This window comes from Aegilops tauschii, chromosome 3, assembly GCF_002575655.3.
Source record: "Aegilops tauschii subsp. strangulata cultivar AL8/78 chromosome 3, Aet v6.0, whole genome shotgun sequence".
NCBI lineage: Eukaryota > Viridiplantae > Streptophyta > Magnoliopsida > Poales > Poaceae > Aegilops > Aegilops tauschii.
Genome location: NC_053037.3, coordinates 490,531,169 through 490,541,411, shown reverse-complemented (window position 1 = coordinate 490,541,411; position 10,243 = coordinate 490,531,169). Strand labels below are relative to the sequence as shown.

The following is a 10,243-nucleotide window of genomic DNA, read 5'->3' as shown; positions in this document are numbered from 1 at the left end:
ATCACGCTTCCAAACGCAAGAAAGAGATGTAGTACCGGTGCACCTTTGCAACAACCATAACTCCAAAAATTCATCAAAGAAAAATAGAAACACGTCGTCATCGCATATTGCAACGGAGACTGAAGGGGGAAGGTCACCGGCACCTCCAAATCCCAAGTTGGGCACTTCGCTTACACCGTCCTCATGCTCCGAGATCTCGCTTGTGGCAGCAAAATCGGTCAGCAAAACATACTCCATACTCGTCGTTATCGTCGGATATGAAAATTCAAGATCCCAAGTCATGTCTCTGCAGTCATCTAGCGGCGCGTGACCACGCCGTCACGTGTGCGTCCGAGCAGAGAATCGTCATATAAGAACACAACAGGTCGACATTGTCGCATGCCTACCTGCAGATAGGATCGTGGCCACTGGCGTCTCATCACCAGAGACTGCTGATGACGGTGTCCTGAATTATGGGGTACTCATCGCGTCGTCTGCTGATCAGTTGGATTGGGCCGAGTACCCCCATGGCTATGGGGCAGTTCGGACAACCGATGTATATACAAGAAAGATTTCACAAGACTTGGTGATCAAGATAAGGACTCCTCCCCACCGACGTATTCGACTAGGACTCTTGTTATTCTAGGCCTCTGGTACATTATATAAGCCGAGGCAGGCTAGTCGATAGGGACAATGCTAGATCATTATGACATTAATCATAATCATACAGGCTAGATATCTAGGTTTTAGCCATTACGATCTCGAGGTAGATCAACTCTTGTAACCCCATATTCATCCAAGAAAATTAAGCAGGAAGTAGGGTATTACCTCCATCAAGAGGGCCTGAACCTGGGTAAACATCATGTCTCTGTCTCCTATTACCTTCGATCCTCAGACGCACAGTTCGGGACCCCCTACCCGAGATCCGCCGGTTTTAACATCGACATTGGTGCTTTCACTGAGAGTTCCGCTGTGTGATCGGCAAAGGATCAATGGCTCGACTGCAGATCAACTGCGACGTCGGCATCTTCATCGCCGACTCGACTGGTCACCTTGGCCTTACCAAGGACTGTGCCCTACCTCCGATCGTCATGTTCGGATGAGGGCCTTCATCAATATCAACTCCGATCTCTATCATGATCATGGAGGAATCATCCATGAAGCTCGGGGCTCAACGTCAACATTGTCATTGAGCGGTCGTGCTGTTTTTCTGGACATCGAACTTGTATCCACTGCCACCGCCTCCTCGAGTGTCTTTTAACGATTGCTTCGGTGGAACTGTGCGGAATTAAGTCTACAACAACCATGCAAAATTTCGTCGAATTCCGATGGAGGAATCTCCGGCAATCTACGACATACCGGAGCCATGTCAAATCTGGACGGGAATCTGGACGAGTTTAGAGAGTGGTCTCCAGAGCCCAGCTCGGAGGTCCTTTGGAAAATCCAACCGTTGATCGGCTGCGGAATTCCTATATCTACCACCCCTCAAAATTTCAGCTCGATCCGACCGTCCAAACTCCGGGAATCTTCTGATTAGTGCATCACTTCTCAGATCTATTTTCTGCGCGAGAACGAATCCGACCCAAGTTCATCCTTTTTATAAACGGGATTTCGGACATCTTTTTGAAGAAAGTTTTGTATGGGGTATTGTGTTTTGTTCCCAAACACATCCCACTAATTTTAAAGTCTTTTCCAATACGATCTTCACCATCGCACCGGTGTCAAACCAGCCCGACAACGTTGCTCCACGGCTGCCGACCTGTGCTAGACACGTTGTCGCTTTGTTGAGCCGAGCTCAACTTCTTCGGATCATCATTTCGGCAAGCCAAACGAGAGTTCGGCATCGCGAAGGATAAATCATCACCAACCTTGCCGCCCCACGGACTACACGGAGCAGGCACATCGGCATCGCCGCACGGTCACTTCATCAAGCCGGCATTGACCACGTCACGAGTTATGACCTGCGCCGGCAAGGCCGCACCGTTGCTTCTTCGAGGCAATGTCCATCACGCCGAACTACTTCAACACATCGGCTGACATGGCAGCTGCAACGTCTCCTTACCGACCTGCTCCGCGCCTCGTCTGGATCAGGGGCTTCGCCACCCCTTCATCAACCTATTCCGGAGACTTCGACGCCGTCAGTCGACCAACTTCGTCACGTTAGCTGGACCAGGGGCTTTGCCTCGGCGAGCCAACCTTTATCAGCATCGTCATGCCGTCGCTTCACTGCCCCTCAGCAATGGGTGTGCGGATCGAGTCCCAATTTTGGGAGTCACTTTTCTTTGAACTGCTACAACAAATAAGCCAGGTGCTATTAACCCTAGCAATTTTTGCTTGTTTGATTTTTTTTTCAAGGAACTATTACTCTGGTTTGTTCCATCATCTGTACACAGGTCTGTCAAATGATGGACGCATTAACGACGGTCCCGTGGTGATTCGGTCAGCTTCCGTATACAGTTCGGCGAACGCCGCATCCGGAACTCGGACCGGCCTGTGAATTCAGGCTTTGCCACGCCTTCACCGCGTCACGTCGACGCCCTGCATCGACATTGACTTCGGCGCCAGGCCTCATCTCTTTAAATAAATTATTTTTGCGTAAAGCAATTATGCAAGGATTTTATGTATATTTATACTATTATTTTTTGGACCGCACTATTTTATGTGTGTAGGTAATCGACTTCGACTGCGTCACGCGGTCACTTCGGCAAGCCGACGTCGTCGTCCCAATCGGCATAAATCGGCTCGCATGATCACCTTGTTGGTCGAATTGCCATACCGACATGTTCGGTTGCCTCAGGGACTTCGGCATCATGAGAGGGTTCTACCTCGTCGAGTGTTCGGCGCACGGGCCATATTCCTTTAATTATTCACTTTGCATAAATCATTTATTATGCTACATTTTTTAATTTATTATTATTACTATTATCTCCTTCTTGCACTATTTTCTGTGCACAGGCAAATTATCCGGGTTGGGCAGCGCTGTCACCTCGGCGTACTGACGTACCACGTCACCTCGGCTGGACCGGGGGCTTCATCATCACTTCATTAACCCACGCCGGGAACTTCGGCATCGTACTGCCAGCCTGCTCCGTCGCCTCGGACGGACTGGGGGTTCCATCTCGCCATATTGGTCGTGTTATGTCGCCATTTCGGAGTGTCGAGCTCTTCACTCCGCCACCTCGGGACCGGCTTAGGTGCTGGGAGCTTGTCCCGCCGTAAGCTCGGACCGCGTCATCGATGCCGAACACATTAACCAGCTAAGTTGCTTTCATGCTCAAAGTTTTAAATTTTTAAATTGTGTTCGGTTCGACCATGCTCACATACTTTGTTCGTTAAAATAAACTCCCTTTGCCCATGTTAACTGGGGGCTCTTAAACTTTATATGAGGCGTTTTATAGTAAATGTGTTTTCTTCTTGGTCGTTGCAAAGTCTTTTTCTATCGCTCCTTTTTCGACGCGAGTGTGTGGTCAATAGCCATAGGCTGGCCCGCTTGAAGTCTTGAGATAGGATGCGTCATGTTAAAGCACCACAGAAGCACAATCTTTTTTCTAAGACCAATTTTCGGATTGGCACCGAACACTTGATCTAGTTCGGACGTCAAGTTTTTACTGCAGTTTTTTGGTTTTCCAAGCCTATGGCACTTTTAAACATTTGTGTGTTTCCAGCATAAGTCTCGCAGTGCAACGCCGGACACCTTTAGAGATTCGGCAAAAACATTCTCGGGTATTGCTATATATATGCATCGGTTTCGAATTGTGTCTTCGGTCAATAGTTGGGTTGCCCGGCTCCTGTGCTTGCCTCCTACGTTCCGCTTTGTTCGGCTAGGTGTGCAAAGGGAGAACCATTGCGATTGTGCTTCCAGCTCGCATGGTTAAGCACCTCAACGGAGAAAGCCGAAAACTGACTGTCACAATAAGCGTAAACCGGTCAGCGATCCGATGACTATGTTAAATGATGGGCCGTTCATAACATTGGCCGAAGTGTTTACGGCTTGACCTCGGCAGTCGCTGAACACTAACCGGTGGCTCGTAGCTAGCTTCCCCAGTTTAAAGCTCCTATGACTAAATGAAAGTTATAAAGCCCGCATATCTGATTGCCTCGTTTCCGCTAACACAACCGCCTTCGGGCACCGAGACGTCAGCTAAGGGTTGTCTTGTTATTGCGGAAACACCCTAGATAGTCTCTACAAAGGGGTAGAAGCCGACGATGGGCCACTTTCAACTGATAAACGGGCGCAATGGAGTCAAAATAAGTATATATCATCAGCGTTTGTAGTCATTATACGCGTTGCCTTCCGTAATTATCGTTATATAAAGCCATAAATATGCATCAATTTGACTTAAGATTTTGGCCAAGCTGGGTTGCCTGGCTCCTGTGCTTACCCCTACGTTCCCGATTGTTCGGCTAGGCGGTAAAGGGAGCACCTCTGTGATTGTTACTACCGGGTCATCCGAGTTAGTACCTCAGACTGGGTGAAGCCGAAAGCTAGCGATCTTAAAAGATATAATTGGTCGGCAACGATGGAAGTGAAATTTAGGTTGGCTATAGACCACATAGTTTGGGAACTTTCCCCAAACTAAATCCTCAATATTTTCCACCCACATTGATCGGAGGTGAGGTTTCATGATCATGATCAGCATGACAACCAAAAGAAAGGAACCGATAGCGGGACTATTTTCCTTGGAAGATGTTTCTTACATTAAAAAGTAATATAACATATCTCTCCGCGTACCTTTGTTTATAAAATCATATGACCGGATTGCCTTGTTTGTTGTAAATCTTTGCTCTTATAAAGGCTTTATAAAGAAGGACAAACACTCCCCGGCTGCTGGCCAGGGAGGTTTAAGCCGATGGTCGATCAACAAAATTTTATACAATGCGGATCTGAGCATTAATGATGTAAAATACTTGGATACATAGGATCATAAATTGCGAGTAAAGTCGATTTATTGCAGCTCATCTTTTAAAGACCAAGGGGCACAATCTCGCTGAGACAACCAAGCAACTTACATAAAGCTCTCCTAAATCCCAAGTGGCATCGATTTCCTATCTATTAAGCCCCTTGGGGCCAACTTTGGCGAGCCCAGCTTTCGCTGGCTCTAGCTCCTTTAAGAGAACTTTATTCTCTTTTCGAGAAGTTTGTGTTAAACACAACAAATTTTTTCTGTCAAACTGACATCGATCCTTAATTCGGCCACACATGCCCACATTAAGGCTCGGGGGCTACTGGGGTTTGCGCTCATTATTTATAAATATTAAAGGGGCACATCGATCCCCTGATCTGGTGTTGCCACCCGACCAGTGGCTCGGGGGCTATTGCATTGCCTATTCAATGCAGAAAATTCAAAGTGTTCGGCATAACCGAACTATGGACAAGCGCGTCTTCTGACGACAATAAGTACCATATGGGACTTATCCGGCATCAAGCTGATATATCACGGCGACTTCTCACGACCCTCTCTCAGGGGCCCGTCCGCCGATCACTATTACCTCTAATATATTACACTGCGTTTCTATTCCTATGTATGCTGCCGAGCTAGGAGTTGATCCTCAGGCAGATTTCACGACCTGAGTCTCAGAAGCTACTAGGATCAACGGTTTCATATTTTCCTTCAGGTGCATCTCGGATTTTAGGCCGACAGACACCTTGAGGGCTACTGGCAATACATCTTGTCAGCAAATAAATTTATACGGATCAGAAATAAAATCCTCAAACAATCAGCCCATGACCGAGGTGCTGAGCCACCTCGGAAGCAGTTCGGCATATAACTTGGATGCTAGTGGCTGGCTCCTTAGAGGGCATTTCCGGCATTAAGCTCGGCTAAAACTTTTTGAACCAATGTGATCTATGGCACCTCGGATATAGTTCGGCGTTGGAGCTTGGACATAATCCGGCGTTGGAGCTGGGACATAGTCCGGCGTTGGAGATTGGATACAGTCCGGCGTTGGAGCTTGGATACAGTCCGGCGTTGGAGCTTGGATGCAATCCAGCATTGGAGCTCGGACGCAAGAGGGCACTGCCGCACGGGAAGCACTTCAAACTCGAGGTGCGGCATAAAAATAACAAGGCATTGATAAAGGCCGAAGACTTAAAGGGCTCCTCGAATACCCTGCGTGTGAAATCTTCAGATTTAGCTCGGCAACCCTCCAGATAGAAGATGGGAAGATTTATTGAACCAGTTTTCAAGACCGACGACCGAAGACGAAGAACAGTCTGGAAGAACTGAGGAGCGTCCCCAACTTGAAGACCGGTTCAGGGGGCTACTGACGGTGTCCTGGATTATGGGGTACTCACCACGTCGTCTCCCGATCAGTTGGATTGGGCCGTGTACCCCCATGGCTATGGGCTAGTTCGGACAGCCGATGTATACATAAGGAAGATTCCACAAGACTTGGTGATCAAGACAAGGACTCCTCCCCACCGGCGTATTCGACTAGGACTCTTGTTATCCTAGGCCTCTGGTACATTATATAAGCCGAGGCTAGGCTAGTCGATAGGGATAATGCTAGATCATTATGACATTAATCATAATCATACAGGCTAGACATCTAGGGTTTAGCCATTATGATCTCGAGGTAGATCAACTCTTGTAACCCCATATCCATCCAAGATAAACAAGCAGGAAGTAGGGTGTTACCTCCATTAAGAGGGCCCGAACCTGGGTAAACATCGTGTCCCTGTCTCATGTTACCTTCGATTCTCAGACGCACAGTTCGGAACCCCCTACCCGAGATCCGCGGGTTTTGACACCGACAGTTGACCCGGACAGGAAATACTTCGTCGCTGCTGCACATCCATGCCATTTGGCACTAGGTGTCGTCCATAGATCGCATCTCCAGAGCAACATCAGCAAACACCGGATCGAGTCTGATCTGTGTTGCCCCAAGGTGCGGCTGCTAGGACCTCGAGTACCATTCCAACAAGAGGCGCCACACACCACCATCCGAGCATCACCGCACTGTCACATCCGGGTCATGCCCTTGATCCAGCCATCGCCGTACCCTCGATGCAGTTCAAGGATGCCCCGCCGCCGGAAGCCGCCGCTCGTGCCGCACGAACCGACGCAAGAGGGTGCCCCGCCACCCCTGTGGCCATGTTGCACACGGGCTTCGTCCAGCAGCGACGCGGAAAGAATAGGATGGAGGAAGGGCAACGGGGCTAGGGTTTGGTGGTGGTCTACAATCGATTTCTTAACCGACTCAGTTCCTTGGTATACTCCCTCTAGAGAGTGTTCCAGGTTTCCTCGTTGCTTGTCATCGTGTGAGTGGAAGAGAAGAGTGCCCGTCCAGTGCGCCGATGGAATACATGCCTTGTCCGGCAAGCTGCTGTTGCAGCAGCGCAACGCAGGTAGGCAACACGCAGGGAACGTGCAAGACGGCATGACTCATCCAACCTCCCACGTCGCCGTGACTTTTCTATGTATTTAACAAACTGCAAAGCACACATAGAAAATGCATAATCGTGCTGACCGGAGAAGAGAAACTATGGATTCTAGAACGCGCCGCACCATCGAGTCCCTCTCCGTCTCCGTGTGACCTGACCACCACACTGGATTGTTGTAATGTTCTCTCGTCGTGAACATGGGAGGGGACATATGCACTCTATATGGGAAAAAAATTAGTAATTCAACAAAAAGTCAAAAATTCCTGAAAATATTTTTGAAATAAACTTGACCTTCTATTATACTCATGAGAAATAAAATCCACCAAAAAAATATCCTTTTGACTTCTTTTAAAAAAAACAAATTTTTGGCTAAAATAGTATAAATTTTGTCTTTTTTGCTGTGAGGTCAACTTTTGTTTTTTTTTCGTCGACATTTATATATCAGTGCAAAAGTAAGTCAAGTGTTTTGTCAAAATAGTTCTTACCTATTTTGACTTTTTATTAAAATATTAAAAAATCCTCATATAAGGTGCATATACAACCAGGAACCAAAGTGTATTTCCCCTTGGAGATGCTGCTATCTCGTACTGTAATCCAAACGTCCCGTTCTGGCCACGGATTTTTATACACTAGCAGAAGGAATCTCGTCGTCGTCGTACTCATACGGAGTGCTCCTACAAAACGAAATACTAGCTGACAAGGCGCCACACCGCCGGAGCCGACCAGTCACCAACCGCGCCACACCACGACCACGACCTCTCTCGCCATGGATCCCGAGACGGAGCACGCGGGCACGGCCGAGCCCGGCGCGGCGGCGTGGTGCGCCCGCGCGGTGTGCGGCACAGAGTACAGCTGGTGCCGCGCCGTGCCGGGCGGCACCGGCACCACGCTCCTCGCGCTCCGCCTCACTCGCGGCGGCGGCGCGGCGGCCCAGGCGGCCGTCCGCTCCCTCCAGAGCGCGCACCCCGTCCTCCGCGCCCACATCCGCGCGGCCTCCACCTCCAGCCCCACCCTCGCCTTCCCCTCACCCGCCCCGGAGCTCGCCCTCGCGCCCCAGCCGTCCGCGCTCGCCTTCGACTCCCTCCTCGAGCGCGAGCTCAACAGCAACCCATGGGCGTCCGAGCCCGGGCCCGACGGGGCCCCGGTGCTCTTCGCCGCGCTCTACGAGCTGCCGCCGCCCGCGGGCGGCGCGGCGCTGTTCGTCCGGATCCACACGGCCGCGTGCGACCGCGCGGCGTCGGCGGCGCTGCTGAGGGAGCTCCTGGCGCATCTGGGCGGCGCGGGCGACCCGGAGGAGGAGGAGGCGGCGGCGGTGGAGGCGGGGCTGGAGGACCGGATACCGCAGAAGGACGCGTGGAAGCCGTTCTGGGCGCGTGGGGTGGACATGGTGGGCTACTCCATCAACGGGCTGCGCACGTCGACGCTGCCGTTCGAGGAGACTGGCACGGCGAGGTCGACGCAGATGGTGCGCCTCGGGTTCGGCCGCGAGGAGACGACGCGCCTGCTCGATGTGAGTTCGCTTCAGATCACTGATAGATGTCACTCCTACATTTGATCTGCACATACCGATTAGTAGACTACTGATAGTTCGCACATTGTCATCTAGGCGTGCAAGGAGAACGGGGTGAAGCTTTGTTCGGCCATGGCTGGCGCGACGCTGCTAGCTGCACGGCAGTCGAAGAAGCTAGAGAGTGGCCAGCAGGAGACGTACTCAGTGGCTACCCTGATCAACTGCCGCCAGTTTCTTGAGCCAGCTTTGGACGATCACAACGTTGGTTAGTCCTTGAAGCAAAGCAATTTAAGAAAGTACTATCATACAGCAATGCCAAGACAGCTTGACACTGTTGTTAATCGTTGCAGGGTTCTTCTACTCTGCCATCACCAACACCCACAAGATACACGGGGAGGAGGGGCTATGGGCGCTGGCCAAGAGGTGCCACGATTCCTACATCACCGCCAAGAACAGCAAGAAGCACCTCACCGACACCGCCGACCTCAACTTCCTCATGTGCCGGGCCATCGAGAACCCGCAGCTGACCACGGCCTCCGCTCTCCGGACGGCGCTCGTCTCCGTGTTCGAGGAGCCGGCCACCTACGACGACCTGTCCGACCTGCAGAGCAAGGCCGGCGTGGAGGAGTACGTCGGCTGCGCCACCGTGCACGGCATCGGCCCGTCGATCGGCGTGTTCGACTCTGTCAGGGACGGGCAGCTGGACTGCGCGTGCATGTACCCTTCTCCTCTGCATTCCAGGAAGCAGATCCAGGAGATGTTCGACAAGGTGAAGCGGATTTTGGGCGAAGGGTGCAACGCGGGCGATGAGAAACTATGAAGATTGTACGTAGGGACTTTGTGGATACGTACTGAGTAGATTCGAAGAATGTCGTTCCTTTCGGTAAATGATAAAACTTGGGACCCCGTTTGGTCTGTCACGCCATTGGTGTTGCACTTTCAGGTGGGACTGTAATGTACAAAGCAGAAAATCTACCGTGCACGGGAGCTTCCGTGCCTGCGTCGGCCGTTCGCTAATGCATCATGATCCGAGTTTTGCTGAAGCTTTTTCCCGTTGTTTATTGAGTGCTACACTGAAAAATGTCAATACACCACAATACAAAGCGATGATGTGTCAGATTGTCCTATAGCAGTTGTTCTTGCATGCTTACTTGTGTTAGCCTTTTACATAAAGGTGGGAGAAAGTGCTGAGATAGTACATTGCATGAATAGCTATTTGCTCTCTCTCTCTCCCACTATAAACTTGCTTTTTTTGTGAAATGTTAAATGACTCATAACTTGTGAATCAAACATTTGTTTTTTTATTGTTTTTTTACATATTTGAACTCCTGGCACCAAAACCTTTAAAATAAGACAAATCTCTGATATAT

General features: G+C 50.3%; 1 protein-coding gene across 1 annotated transcript; it reads left to right on the top strand.

Annotated features, from left to right (window-relative positions):
• The first annotated feature begins 7,987 nt into the window (after positions 1-7,987).
• Positions 7,988-9,916, top strand: LOC109743897 (uncharacterized). Its single transcript, XM_020302984.4, has 3 exons — positions 7,988-8,873; positions 8,970-9,138; positions 9,224-9,916. Exons 1-3 carry the CDS (start codon positions 8,130-8,132, stop codon positions 9,691-9,693), a joined length of 1,383 nt encoding a protein of 460 aa, XP_020158573.1. The 5' UTR covers positions 7,988-8,129; the 3' UTR covers positions 9,694-9,916.
• The last annotated feature ends 327 nt before the right edge of the window (positions 9,917-10,243 follow it).

Excerpts from the sequence above, each read along its gene's own strand:
- LOC109743897 (XM_020302984.4), top strand. The coding sequence starts at position 8,130 with ATGGATCCCGAGACGGAGCACGCGGGCACGGCCGAGCCCGGCGCGGCG. Across the intron at positions 8,874-8,969 it reads AGACGACGCGCCTGCTCGAT|GCGTGCAAGGAGAACGGGGT; the intron begins GTGAGTTCGCTT and ends ATTGTCATCTAG. Across the intron at positions 9,139-9,223 it reads TTTGGACGATCACAACGTTG|GGTTCTTCTACTCTGCCATC; the intron begins GTTAGTCCTTGA and ends TAATCGTTGCAG.